General features: G+C 34.5%; 1 protein-coding gene across 2 annotated transcripts in view; it reads left to right on the top strand.

The window, feature by feature from the left end:
• RASA1 (RAS p21 protein activator 1) overlaps positions 1-15,628 on the top strand; it is a 107,093-nt gene that overhangs the window by 58,317 nt on the left and 33,148 nt on the right. For both annotated transcript variants that reach the window (XM_078067082.1, XM_036072390.2), the window contains exons 6-9: positions 2,031-2,062; positions 4,989-5,041; positions 7,394-7,544; positions 11,979-12,057. In XM_078067082.1, the coding sequence (XP_077923208.1) occupies positions 2,031-2,062; positions 4,989-5,041; positions 7,394-7,544; positions 11,979-12,057 (315 nt within the window). The remainder of the gene's footprint in view (positions 1-2,030; positions 2,063-4,988; positions 5,042-7,393; positions 7,545-11,978; positions 12,058-15,628) is intronic.

The raw sequence follows: 15,628 nt of genomic DNA, 5'->3' as shown, positions 1-15,628 counted from the left end.
TCCTCCCCGCTATAACCCCCTGCCCCCGTTTTTCTGATTATTTAAAGGATTTAGAGTATAGTTTAACCTTTCTCCAGCTCTTGAGATTCTGGGTCAAATTTAATAAGATAAACTTCAAGAAGAAAAGTGAAAGTTATCCAATGAGTACAGGGGGGGAAAAAGCCCAATTTAACATAAGGACACATGACCTAACATCAATAAAGGGAAAAAAAATAAAAGAACAAGTTAACAAGTCAGTATGAACTGAACAATGTGATGTGGCTGCTAAAAAGGAATATAGTAATACTTTCAATTAATAGTGTAATAGTTCCAAGTTAGAATTAATAAACAATTTTTACTCTAATACTTAAGTTTTCATACTGATCTTCTTTGGAGCCTAGTGATTCCTTGTAGCTTGAAAAGCCATTTGGAGATTGTCTAGATTTCAGACATTAGGTTGGTGGTTGGATTTAAGGATTTTCCCACTCTGAAATTCTAATTACTGTTCTCCAAGTACATTTATACTTTTATGCCTTAAATCTAGAATGTAAGCTCTGTGAGGATTTTTGTCTCTGATTCAGTGATGTATCCCCATAGCATAGAATAGTGTCTGACATTAGTAAGCATTCAGCAAATGTTTGTTGAATGAATTTCTTTATGCCTACACTTTCCTGACACTCCTGCCCTGCTAGACTACTACCATGTAAAATTTAATTCATCTTTATCAATTCAGCTCAGATGCTGTCCCTGTTTTCACAGAGGATTTATGGCTTTCTTAGGCTAAATTGTTTCCTCTTGTGTTTCTATAGCACCTTGTTAATTCTGTATTTTATTACATTGTATAAAATTAGTTTATGGTGTAAACCTGTTCTGTAGAGATTAGCTCTTTTTGGGCAATGATGCATTTTGTTTTTGTGTAAATTTTTTTTTTTTTTTTTAGCATACTGCTTTGTTTTATAGTAGACATTCAGTGGGTGTTTGATTTTAGTTTGGTTAGGTATTTGATGAGTAAGGAACAAATTGAGAGAGGTAAATCCATGTATAGATAGACCATTTTTCTTCATTATTCAATGAAAACCTGGTGCCAGGTACCCAGTTTTGCTGGGCACTAGGAGTACAGTTCAATAAATATTCAGTGAAAATTTTATGCCCAGCATTGTGCTAGTGGTTATGGTGGTGGTTGGGTGTTAACAAAGAAAAGTTAAGATCTTAAGGTGCTTACGGCCACTATTAAGGAATGAATAACACTGGTGTGTCTTAAATAATAGGCATGCCAAATAGAGTAAGGTAAAGTTCAAAAGATGATAAAAGAAGGATGTCTTTTCTATTCAAAGTAGAATTTTGTATTTATGTTTTAGGGACTCAGTATTTTACTGAGGACTGGTATTTGAAGAAGATCCTGTCTGGATAGTTTAGGTTTAACAAACAGGTAGGAAGCAGTGAGTGGAAAGGACATTCTGAGTTAAAAAGAACAAGGCAGTGGTGTTGAGAATATAGATAAGCAAATTGGTAGTTATGTGGGTATATTGTATAGATACCTAAAGAGAATTGGTAGTACTAGATAGGAAATGTAGACTTGAGTGATATGAAAAAGGATTTAGATTTTATCAAAGGAGGAATTTGTAGGGAGCAGAGAGGTATTATAAAGGTTTGGTTTTTAAATTTTGTTTCTTTTTGTTTTGTTTGGTGTTTCTTAGCGCAGGAGAAAGTTGCAGTTGAAAATGATGAGTCCAGATTGGAATGGTGAAGTGATGGGGTGGGACAGGGCACAGAGGTAATTAAACTCACTGGGCTGTGGTAATAGTTTGAGAAAAGGGAGGAAAAGGGCCTGAATTACAGTAATCACAACAAGAGGAGAAGAGTAGTAACAGTAAGGGAGAGAGTTTTAGAAAGACGTTTCTTGAACTGATACATCTTTTCTTGTATATGCATAAGTAAATATGAGGGACAGGGCAGAGATGTGTTTGAAGATATGATTTTTATTAATTTTAATAAAAATAGATTAGTAGTTAAAATTATATAAAATACTGTCTTAATGTCTTACCCTTTAGGGCCGGGAAGAAGATCCACATGAAGGCAAAATGTGAGTTTGTGTTAATTACTAAAAGGAAAAAGAAAATACGTTATAAACCTACAAATTGGAAAACTTAGGCCAAAATTTATTTTAAAAGAAAACTGCTACTTTTGGGGCTGTCCTAAGAATTGTTTTTATTTGCTCAGGAACTGATATGTTAATATTTTCTTTAGGATCTATTGATAGTCTTATTTTTAAATAATGAAGGTGTCTTTTATTTATATGCAACTCTTCTATCACTAAACTAAAGGCTTTTCTGTGAACATTAATAACATTATGAATGTCATGATTCCTCATATTTTTTTTTACTTTCTTACTGATACATTTATAGCATTTCTTGTTTTTGTAACCACATCTTTTAGATATGTTGTGTTTCAGTTTTTTTGTTTGGTGTGTGTGTGTATGTGTGAGAGAGAGAGAGAGACAACTTTTCTCCAACATCAGGGTTCTTTTTTTTTTTTTTTAAAGATTTTATTTATTCATTTGACAGAGAGAGAGAGAGCATAAGCAGGAGGAGCAGCAGACAGAGGGAAAGGGAGAAGCTGTAGGGCTGGATCCCAGGACCCTGGGATCATGACCTGAGCTGAAGGCAGACGCTTAACCAACTGAGCCACCCACGCGCCCCAACAGGGTTCTTTACCATATTTACAAGATTCTGCAAGGCCCTTCTTTTTGTAATCTTTTCAGGCTGATTTTAAGTATCTTGTAAGGGCTAATTCAAAGACCAGGTATTACTATATGTTTTATTTGCCACAGTCTTCTCATATTTCAGAAATGTTAGCTGTTAGCAATAATCTCCTATGGGAAATTTACTCTAATTTCGTTTTTGTCCTTGGAGATCTTTTTTAGTGTCCTGCTCACCCCTCATTTGTTTGTTTGTTTTTTTTAAATTTGTTCATTTGAGAGAGAGAGCACAAGCAGTGGGGAGAGGCAGAGGGAGAGAGAAAGGGAGAAGCAGATTCTCTGCTGAGCAGGGAGCCCGATGCGGGGCTTGATCCCAGGACCCTGAGATCATGACCTGAGCCGAAGGCAGACGCTTAACGACTGAGCCACCCAGGCCCCCCCCCATTTATTTGTATATGAATTTTCTTCTGAAGAGTTTAACTCTCAATCCCAATTCTATTTTACTCATGATTTTAATAGAAACTCTTCATCTTTTGATCTCTTTTCACTGGAACATTTTTTTCTTACCATCCTGTCAGAATTTACGAATGGACGCAACTTGCCTCTCAAGTGGTTACTTATTCTGTTTTCTAACCATTAGAACACAAAAACGTGAAGCTGAATACTCTCAGTAAACCTCGTTTAGTTCCCCACCCTTCCTTAGGTGGAACATATGAGATGTTTTCTGGGTTCATTTTCCTTATTGTTCTATGTAGCTGTGTAACTGTAAAATAGGCTCCATGAGTGAGGCCGTACCTTGTTGATTGTATTAGTGTGAAGTCTTCCCACTACCTATATCAGATTACAAATTCTAAATAAGGTGTGCCCTTGAAAAGAATATGTGTTCATTGTTTTGGGGTGCAGTGTTCTGTATATATATCTGTTCCATCTAGTGTAATGTGTCATTCAAAACCACTTTTTCCTTGTTGGATTTTTTTTGTCTGGATGATCCATCCATTGATGTAAGTGGGATGTTTGTCTCCTACTGTTACTGTATTCCTGTCAATTTCTTCCTTTATGTCTGTTAATAGCTGCTCTGTGTATTTAGGTGCTCCCATGTTGGGTGCATAGATATTTGTAATTGTTATATCCTCTTGTTGGATTGTTCCTTTTATCATTTTATAATGTCCTTCTTTTCTCTTGTCACAGTCTTTGTTTTTAAAGCCTATTTTGTCTGATATAAGTACTGCTACCCCAGCTTTCTTTTCACTTCCGTTTGCCTGGTAAATGTTTTTTCGTCCCTTCACTTTGAGTCCGCATGTGTCTTTAGGTCTGAAGTGAGTCTCTTGTAGGCGGTGTATGGATGGGTCTTGCTTTTTTTTTTTTTGTTTTAGTCTTGTAGTACTTTTACTTTCCAAGTTGTTTTTAAGCCACTATTAAAACTAATAGAGTAGATCCCAAGAATTTGTGGCAAAGTGATGGAGGGATGATCTGGAGTTGTCAGGCTGGTATTAAGAGGTGTTAATCAGCAAGATAGATAATTGTCCTTCAGGTAAATGAGAGGAGATTTTAAGAAATTTAATTACTAATAGTTTTTAAAATCAGGTCATTTTATTCTAAGGTAAAATTTAAATACTTTATTAAATGCAGTGGATCTTGACTATAATGCCATTTATAATAATTTCTAAATGCTTATTTTAAGTATACAGAAACTAAAATACTCTAGCCATCTAATTTGTTATGGCATTAGCTCAAATAGAATTAGGAATGCTGAGTCCTTTTATTTCAGTCCTTGATGCTGATACCTACTCTGTCACCCACCACTCAGTCTTACTTTCTGACTTTAAGGAAAGTATTAATCAGCCATTCCATTTTCTTTCAAGAGAGAATTTACCTCCTATGATAGGGAAAGTTCATTTTGAGAGTAATGTGAGGAAAATTCATTTACTTTTTTTTTCTGGATAATTCTGTAGTGGGCTCTACCTGTACTACCCTTCCCTCCTAATACAAAGAAAAGAGAACACTAGCTATGGTGTAAACATGTAACAGCTTCTCATTATCAGAATTAAAATCATTACTGTCTTTGTATTGTTAATTAATATGGAAGTTATAGTTCATATCAGTCCCTTATTTTTCTATATTTTGTTGAAATTATGTATGTTTACAAAGTACAATAACATAAATGTAAAAGGGATGAGATAATTTGATCAGTTGTATTTGCTTTTATTTCATTATATCAGCTTGAATTAAACTTGTGCTGGTTGTTTAGTTTTGATTGTATAACAGCAAAAAGGACTTCAGATTTACATATTTAATTTGTTCTCTTTTTAAGATGGTTCCATGGGAAAATTTCCAAACAAGAAGCTTATAATTTACTAATGACAGGTACTTGTATATTCACTCTTTATTTAAAAACAGACCATTTATCATCCATTTTGCCTTTAGCACTCATTTGATATTTAAACATACTGTAAATTCTTGCATACCACAGAGAAACTGCTATATTTGTTATCTGGTGTTTTTTAGTTGAACACATACATGCAGTATAAAATTCAGTGAAGTGTGTTTCTTTCTGTCCCAGTTCTGTTCTCTTCCCTGCAAGCAGCACCAGATTTGAGTTTTTTTCCTGTATTTTTATAAGTTTTCAGTGTCTGTGTATATCTCCCTTCCTTGCCCCTAAACATACCCCTACACACGCACACTCATAGGAACATGCAACATACTTTTTTCATGTTAGGATATATTTTGGGAGATCATTCTATATCTGCTTATATAAGTTTTCATTCTTTTGAATGACCATAAGCTTCTGTTATATAAAAGCCATAATTTATTATCGATATTTAGAATAATATTGTGTAGTTTTTATTTTTTTGCTGTTCGGATGCAGGAAATGTTCTAGCATTTATCTTTGTGCAGTTGTGAAATTATAGAATTGGGCCTTATTTAAAATATATTCTTTTTTTTTTTTTTTTTTTTAAGATTTTATTTATTTATTTGAGAGAGAGAATGAGATAGAGACAGAGAGAGCATGAGAGGGGGGAGCATCAGAGGGAGAAGCAGACTTCCTGCTGAGCAGGGAGCCCGATGTGGGACTCGATCCCGGGACTCCAGGATCATGACCTGAGCTGAAGGCAGTCGCTTAACCAACTGAGCCACCCAGGCGCCCATTTTAACATTTCTTAAAAGTTTTTATAGAGATACGCAAAGTAAAAATTGATTTGTATTGTGGATTTATTATTTAAACTAAAAACCATCCTGTCATCATTTATCCTAACATTTAAGACAGAAATAATTTAACTAAGAATCTTTTTCGTAAACCATACATAATAAGGATTTGACACAAGTTTAAGCCATAATCTGTAATGTAGAAATCTTAGTTCTTTAAAAACAACCAGTGTTTGATAGTTTTTGTATATGGTGAGTAAACTACTGATTATTAAAGATGTTTTCTGAATTACTGTTTTGAACTGTAGGCATTGGAGTTTAATGTAATAAATACTTGGCTCTTTTGAAAGATTTAAGGGAGTTTTAGAAGTGTTCAATTTTATTGTGAGGATGTAGACTAAGTAGGTTAAAAATAAGGAACATCATGATGCAAATGGTAGTAATAGAGACCAGATGCTCAACCAAAATGACATGCTATCAGCTTTGAGGGTGGGACCAAAATATTTATTTTAGTGAATTTACTGAATTTTGAAAAGAAGTTTATATTTTTGAACTTGGACCACCAAATACTTGAGGCACTCATTCTTGTTTAATGCATTTCAAGTTGAAAGGGGCTAAACTTAATTTCTCTATGTTACTTTTTATTTTCTTTGGGTCATGTGCTCTTTGAAGAATCTGGTGATTTTCTCCCCTGAAAAGCACACATAAGCACTTGCATGCACAGTTTTGCATGAATTCCTATTCTTTGTATTAAACATGAAATTACTTGTTAGTAAGTGCTTTGGCTAGATGATTGGAACTCGTAGTAATTTACATAAAAATTGCATCTGATATTCTAAGTGTTCAGTGTGTTTTCCTAAAAGCAGTCAAGTTCTGATCTTTTCTATGTCATTAGGACTTAAGGAAGAGGAAAAACAAACCATTTTGGTGTTAAGAGTCACTGCCAATTGAAGATATCAAAAAGCCTTCTCTAAAATTAGTGTGAAAACATTTAATATATGATAATTTGTTTCTATATGACTTTCCAGGTACTTACCTATTAAATGAAAGGTGGTGTACATGTATTGATTTTGATAAGGTACACACATATTTCATTTTTGAATCTACCTTTGTAAGCATTGGTACTCTTTTATTACAGTTATTACTTTTTAATGTTTAATCAGAAGCATTGATTAAATGTAGAGTATGCCTAAACAAAATTTACTTTAACTTTTTTCAACTCTTCTTATTAAGAGGATTTACAAATAGAATGTACCCATTTTAGCCAGTGTCCTCTATACCTGTGGTTAGGTTATTCTTCCGAAGTCATGACAGGTAGAGACATTATTAACCAGAAATCACTGCTGCAGACTTATTTTTATGTAATACACACATGCAACATCATGAATGGTTGTGACTCATAAACTAGAAAGCATAAAGATGTATTAAAATTGTTTTTATTATAAGACAAGTTCCTGGTGAAAATTTACATATGTTTATGACTTTTAAATGTACTTTATAATTAGGTTACTTAACACTATTTCTTTTTTATTTGATAATTAGGAAATAAAACTAACAGCTTAATTTTTACAGTTGGCCAAGTATGCAGTTTTCTTGTGAGGCCCTCAGATAATACTCCTGGTGACTATTCACTTTACTTTCGGACCAACGAAAATATTCAGCGATTTAAAATATGTCCAACACCAAACAATCAGTTTATGATGGGAGGCCGATATTATAACAGGTGAGTTGTGAGAAATTTTAGTTACCTTTTACTTTTGGCAAAAATAGCTGAAATTTCAATAACGTACATCAGATTCAAAATTGTATAAAAGTGCCTGACTCTTTAGAATTTAAAATTATAAGGCCTTTAATATAATTTAGTAGTAGTCATGTCCAAGGATTCTTCAGATAGTGTCAAACATGAATATAAGTTAATAACTTATAATTTGTTTTCTACCAAGATAATTTATATGTTTGTTGATTATATGCAGACTGTTTATAGCAAATTTGCTAAGTCTTTAACTATAGGATAGCAAAACATTTGTTTTAAGAAAAAGAAAATATGTTATTTTATTAGTGAGACATTTTATTTTATTTTTTTTTCAAGATTTTATTTATTTATTTGACAGAGAGTACAAGCAGGGAGAGCAGTAGGCAGAGGGAGAGTGGGGAGCCGATGCAGGGCTCAATCCCAGGACCCTGGGATCGTGACCTGAGTCAAAGCCAGATGCTTAACCTCCTGAGGCACCCAGGCACCCCAAGACATTTTAATAGGAAGAAAAAGTTCTTAAAGAGTAAACAGAGACTTATTACAAATGTTACCCATGTAACTGGGTTGTTCTCAAGTTGATATTTCTTATTTGTAATTATTGGTTCCTACTTCTCATTTTAAAAATTATAGTAAACTTGTTGCTTATCCCAAAGCTCAAAATGAACTTAGTCACTGGAGCAGAAAAATAAGCTAATAGAGAAACCATATGATAGAATCTCAGCTTTTTTTTTTTCTTCCTGTATATTAGAAAGAAATCTTTCATTTTTTCCCCCAAATGTAAAGAATTTCCCATACTAGATAACTCTAGAGTGGCATTGTCTTCCTCTTTTGGAGGCTTTCATAAACTAAAATGATGGCATTTGCTTAATTTAATCCCTTAAATACCACAGCAGTATTTGCCATCCCGTTTAGAATTTCTCTTAATTCCAGCTTGACTTTTGAGGGTATAGAGGTCCAGCAACCGGTTTACCTTAGAAAATGAAACAAAAAAACCAAGTTGTAATTGCTTGCCAGAAGGCCCATGAACAGTTATGAGACATCAAGTGGAAGATATGAGTCTAGACATTTGGATCCTTTTGCACATGTCATACAGAAAAGCTGCGTGAGTGGTTTCTACATTAATAGCCCAATCTAGACATCCTCACTGAAAATCTAGCTAGCTGCAATTTGAGCTCTTTATGAAGGTAAATTACTTTTTCCCATTTTCCAGTTTTCTAGGGACTTGGAATATATAAAACTGTAAATTGAAAACATATATTCTTAACTGAATTGATAAATGTCTATCTGGAAACTTTTAAAGATAAAATAATTTACATAGATTTATTTTCGGGGAAGTTTGTTTACTGACTTAAACTTCCTTATGATACACATTCTGCAAGATGAAAATTCTTCCTACAAAATGGAAGCAGTCTGTAAAATATATAAAGGTTGACTTTTTTATTGATAAAGACCAGAATGAAGCAGGAAGAAAGAAGTATTTGAAGTATATTTCTTTCTAAATTATTGCAAAATTATTAGTCTGCTTATAAAATGAAGACTTAAAAATTTTTAAATGCATGTTAATTTAATGGGCTGTGATCATTCCCCCCAATTTTTTTCTTTTTTTAAAAAAGACATTTATTTATTTTAGCAAGTGTGAGCTGGGGGAGGGGCAGAGGGAGAGAATCTTTCAAGCAGACTCCCCACCGAGCGTGATGCCCAATGTGGGGCTTGATCTCACGACCCATGAGATCATAATCTGAGCTGAAACCAAGAGTCTGATGCTTAACCAACTGAGTCACCCAGGTGCTCCCCCACCCACAATTTTTTTTTTTTTTATAGATAAGTTCATTTGATAAAGTTCAGGAGTATTGTTGTTTCTAGTATTAATGTTAAAAATTTTTTTCAAAGAAAGCTAGAATTATGTAAATCTGATGCCTGGAAAAAGGCAGTTTTACAGTTGTTTGGAAATATATATTTCAGCATGGAAATATATTCCATTACAGCATTAGTGTCAATAATAAAGTAAATCTTAGAAGATAAACCTTTGTGGGGTGTTTGGCTGACTCAGTTAAGAAGAGCATGCGACTCTTTGTCTCAGGGTTGTGAGTTCAAGCCTCACATTGGGTGTAGAGATTACTAAGAAAAAATAAATGAACTTAAAAACATACACCTTTGTGATTAACACTTACTGTTTAGATATGTAAGTGTTAAGTTGGATTATTCAATAAATCTATGTAACAGAGCCACACTGTACTGTCTTTTCTCCGCATTAATTCTACATTAGTCTTTTGGTAAAAAGAGGTAGTACTTAAGTGTGTTTCATTTAGAAATTGCTTTGTTGAGACATAACTTTAACATTCCTATATTAAAACTTTTAGAAAAGCAGGAGAAGCATTTAACGGCAAGTATAATTCAGCAAACATTTATTAACTAACTTACTTTTTGAAATATATTGTACAGACCCCATGCATATACATTAAAGAAAAGATATATGAGGTACAAGTCTATGAGAACAGATGGTTGGCTGACTGATGAGTTCAGGGCTGTACACATAGATACAGGAGACTCAGTGGAAAGAGAGCAGTTGAGGTAGTGATGAGAAGGGAGAGGGAGGAAGGATTTTGGTCAGACCTTGAAGATTACTAACATTTATCTAGGAGCTTGAACGTTTAAGGAGAGACATGGTTTTATTTATTAAGTATATTACTAAAATGAAAATATCGGATATAGTATCTCTAGAAACTCACGTTTATTTCACAGATGTATAGTGGACATGTTTTAGTTTTCTGAGATGTAAATCTATCTGGTTTTGTATTTAAAACTTTCATGGAATGCCTAGGAAATTCTGGGTTGTTGTATCTCCCTTGACTGTTTCTTTAGGTATATCCGGGTAGAATATGAACTAAAGTAATTTTTTTAAAAAAACATCTTGAAAGTCCAGCTCATTGGTAAAAATATATCTGATTGGTTGTCACATACTTTTAAATTTGCTCTTGGGCAGTCTGAACTGTATTCCACAACAGTATCTTATTCTTTCAGCTCATGGACAAGAATTATATTGTAATGCTGAGATGCTCCACTGGATCAGTTGCATTTTACAGTTACTGAGTCAGAAACCTTTGATATTTATTGTTTTTTATAGATTTAATGCTTTTTGCTTTGAAACACATAGTTATCTCTGTGGTGGTATCTGTCTTCAAATGTCTTCTTTTCCGATTTTCTTTTTTCTTTTAACATTTTTGGATTTATATGTGGTATTACATTTTTCCTTTAAACACTTACAACCCTCCTTGTCTTTTTTAATGTGAATACCTTTTTACTTGTCTCATTTTGCGCCCCTCCCCCTTGTGTGAAATGCTGCCTCTGGTATTTAGTTCATATCCATTCATACTTTTTTTCATTTATCTTTTCAAGTCTTCTGTTTTGCTATTTTTAACATTATATTTGCTTTAAATTAATTTTGTAGTATAGCAAAGACATTTTATCTTTGGAGACATATATATGTATGTATATGTGTGTATCTTTGGAGAGAGGGGTGTGCGTGTGTGTATATACACATATGTATCTCTAAAGAATAAAACATATATTTCAGTTCCATCAATAGAAGAACTGTGGAAAAAATCAAGTGGAAGGTTAAACAAGATCTGTTTTGAGAAATGTTTCCTATCTGTCCCTAAAATAGCCATTCCTCCGGTATATTAAAGGGAAGTTTAAAAGTCTAGGATTTAAATATTCAGGACAATAAAATGGCCTACCGATTATACAGAAACACTTTTATATTGGAAAACTCATTATGCCATGCCAAAATACATGTTAAAATATATAATGTCATTTTAATTTCATTTTAGTAAAATTTCCCAGATAGTAAGACTGTTTTATAGCATTATTTATCAAATTCATCAATAAGCTTTCCCTGGGGTAGCGATAATCCTACATGTAAAATTAGCTCCTGGTCTTCTGTTTGTTTCTGCTTTTACTTGCTGTTAATGTGTTTTATTATCTAACTTCATCTGATTGTTTGAAAGCAGAATGTGTGTTTTGATGATAAAAATTCTTAAAATCTACCTGAACTTGCTATATAAATGCCATTTCTCTATCAGTTCTTTCTCAATTCCTCAGAAACACTCTTTAAAAAAAAAAAAAAAGGTAGACTTTTATTCTTTCCTTACTTATACTAACTCTTTGAGTATGTGTATGCAAAATTGGGATCTCTGACTCTGGTATTCTGACCTGTAAATGAATTCTTGCTTTTCTAAAATAATGTGACTATTATAATCATATATATTGATGTATTTGGGTTATATGCTTTTGAAAACACTTGCAAATACATAATCCTTGCTAACAGGGTCTTTGTGTATTTTCAAGATCTGCATTTTTTTATAAGACAAATTATGTCAATGTTAGTAATTTTTATTTTAACAGCATTGGGGACATCATAGATCACTATCGAAAAGAACAGATTGTTGAAGGGTATTATCTTAAGGAACCTGTACCAATGCAGGTCAGTGTTGTTTTTCTTTTTGCAGTAATAAGCATTTTATTTTAAAATGCATTTTTGGTGGTATGTTTTATGCACACATTCATGCATTTAAAATTGGATAAAATTTAAAACTGCCGTTATTCAGATTCTTTTAGAAAGTAAATTGTAAGAGAAACACTTAGTTTTTATTTATGTTGATTCTAGCCTTTGTGGCTTTTTGAGAATAGAAGCAGTGGTGGGACAGAAGCCATGTTATATTGGGTCAAGGAATGAGCTTGTTGGAGGCAAAAGTGGAGACAGCAAGAATAAATCACAGCTGGGCTTACATAGGTGAGCTTGGTAAATAAAATAAAAATGAAATCTAAAAGAAGATATAGGGCTAAGAGGGGTTTAAACTTTTTCACTGTTTATTTGGCTATAGGTTTATGGTGAGAGAGTTTTGTGCGTGTCTGTATACTCTGCATAAAGCCACCAGTAGTGAGGAGAGTGACAGTGGTGGCTGAGATGGGGTAGTGGCAGTAGCTGGTGTACAGGTCCTAGGGAAGGCAAGAGTGGCTAAAATCCACAGTATAATATAGAGGAGAGATTGGTCTTGAACAAGAGGGCCTGTTGAATATTAGCTGCTTAATGTATAGGGTATTGCTTAGTTTGTGTATTTCGTATACTTTCTGAAGAGTGGTGGGCAAAGTTTGTAGCAGAGGTTAGGCAACAGGTATTTCAAAAGAGTGATTAAGAATTTTCTATGTGGAAAATGGAGGTATTGATACTCCAGGGACATAAAGAAGGGTTTTTGGGTGCCCATCCAAACTTCCACAGTGACTGGTTAAGTCTCTCTTCCACAGATTTTCATCCTCCTAACAAGTTAGTTTCAGATGGTTGTACCTGCTATTCATTGCAGTTGCTGAGGTGGGGGATCATTATTCTGATGCTTAATATCAATTCAAGAATCATCATCATCTTGTCACACTTAATATAGCTTCATTTCCTCACACTTTTCTGGTGGAACGTGTGGTCCACGAGAGCAGGGGTGTTGTGTTGTGTTCTCAGTGCCTAGAGTAGCATCAGTGTTACTGAATGAACGACCGCTCTCCAGTAGGAAGCACCTACTTCACCCCCTCTGTGTTATCACTAATGTGTCTTAATCTCATGGTGCATGTTGCTATCTCCATGTCCATCCCTTCCTCTAGTCCTGTCTAAGCACTGCTAGTGTAAGATCCATCTCAAGTTTCACTTTCTCCTTGACACCTTCCTGATAACCGTAGTCAGCCCTGATGTCCCGCTTTTGTTGGCACTTCTGGCAGACACTGTTCACTATTCTACCCCATAGTAAAACGAACTTTTTTTTTTTAAAGATTTTATTTATTAAATTTGACGGGGGTGGGGGGGGAGAACACAAGCCGGGGGAGCGGTAGCCAGAGGGAGAGGGAGAAACAGACTCCCCGTTGAGCAGGGAGCCCGATATGAGGCTCGATCCCAGGACCCCGAGATCATGACCTGAGCCGAAGGCAGGTGCTTAACGACTGCGCCACCCAGGCGCCCTGCCTCCCTTTTTTTTTCTTTTAATCACATAGTTTGGTACATGTTTTCTAGAAGCACTGCTCAGGGTCTTTTTATTAGGGGCCAGAGGTGCCTTTACCTCCAGATTCTGCCACTGTGTCCCACCGCTATATCCTGAATTCTAATTCACATTGACTATTAGAGTTAATGATGGTTTTGTTTCAGAAGTCTACAGATTTTATTTGTCTACAAGTTAAGCCATACATCTTGAAATTGTGCTTAGAATTTTTTAAATTTTTTTAGAAAAATTTACTTTTTAGAATAAAAACTCTTTAGCACAATAACTATTATTTTACATTAAAACTTTCGTACTTAAGTTATAAGGTTGTTTTAAGAATTACTTCAAATATATAATCTGCCGCACTCCCATGTTGCGGTTTCATAATTCAACAAACCCCAAATCGTTGTCATTTGCAAAAGTGCCAATTAATGCTTTGAATATTTCAGAAATAACTGATGCCAGTTACAAAGCAATTTGATTACTCCATAAAAACCATTAAATGCTATTTGACGTCTGTTAATTAGGACCTGGAGTAAAAAAGTAGGTTATTGTAGAAGTTTGGGAATCATAATACTTACCTATCCTTCCCAGCAGGATTCTATTACAGAACAGAAAGTGTAATAATAACCTTTTATTAATGGAAAAACTGATTAGCTCACTCCCCCTGAGGTGCATACCCCCATTCAGAGTAAGATCCTGGAATGGAAAGAGCAGTCCTAGGTAGCTCTGCTTACTTTGTGGAGCTAACACTTCTGGAGACAGACGTTAGAAGAGAAGGAGCCTTTTGAAACAATGCAGCCCACAATAAAATAGGCAACACTTTTTAAGCACTGTGTTTTAGACACAGTTCTTACTAGTTTATTTAATTTTCCACAACTTGATGAGGTCGCTGCTATACGATAGGGAAATTGAGATTGGAGAGGGTAATGACTTAGGGCATTGAGTCATCCTTGACTCTTCTTTCTCTCCTATGCTTTGTATCCATACTGTCAGGAACATCATGCTGACTGCCTTCCAAATAAATGTACCACATGACCACTGTTAGACTCTGACTTTGGTCTCCCTGTTTCCACCTTTGCCCTTTAACACTGCACAACAGTCAGAGGGATCCGTTTAAAATGTGAGTCAGATCATTTCACTCCTGTCTTTAATACTTGCACCTGTTCTACATTTCCTTCAGAGTGAAAGCCAAAGTCCTTACAATGGCCTTTCAGACCATAGATCTCATCTCTTTGGTCCTCTGAACTCGTCTCTTTCTACCATCCTTCTCTCTCACTTGTCTCCACTCATACTGGCTTCTCTGCTGTTTTTTAAAATATGCCAGTCTCTCTCCTACTTTAGGATCTTTGCTTTAGCTGTTGACTCTGCCCAAAATGGTTTTTTTCTCAAATAGCCACATGTCCCATTATCTTCTTTTGCTCAAAAATTAGCTGCACAATGAGATTGACCCGTACACCTTATTTAATACTGCTACTTGCCCTACCCTGTAAAACACTTACCATTTCTTAACATACAGTATGATTTATGTATTATGTTTATTATCCTTCCCTCATTAGAATGTAAGTTCTTTGAGGATAAGGATCTTGGATTTGTTCACTGATGTATCTCAAGAACTAGAACAGACCCTGGCACTCAACAAACATTTATTGAATTAAATGTACAGGAACATTTAAGACTTCTCCAGAACTGTGTAGAGAGTAGGCCCTAAAGCCTTCCCTTTGTCATCCAGTGATTACTGGAGTTTGGAAAGTTAAGTTCCGTCCTTGGCCATAGTGTCTTCTAATACGTTGGAATCCCTTGGAAGTTGTAGATAAGTATATCAGCCCCTACCCTAATATAATTTAGAAAAGAGTTATGGAGATCATCCTGAAATTAGATATTTAAATCCAAATAATAGTGTAGTTATGTCTTAAAGTACAAACTACAAATATGCCCCATTCTGTAGCCAATACTAAATATTATCATTATTATTATTATTTTTAAAGATTTTATTTATTTATTTGAGAGCGAGAGAGAGTGAGAGAGAGCATGAGC

This window comes from Halichoerus grypus, chromosome 2, assembly GCF_964656455.1.
Source record: "Halichoerus grypus chromosome 2, mHalGry1.hap1.1, whole genome shotgun sequence".
Classification (NCBI taxonomy): domain Eukaryota; kingdom Metazoa; phylum Chordata; class Mammalia; order Carnivora; family Phocidae; genus Halichoerus; species Halichoerus grypus.
The sequence above is the reverse complement of the archived record's forward strand: the minus strand, read 5'-3'. Positions and strand labels throughout refer to the sequence as shown.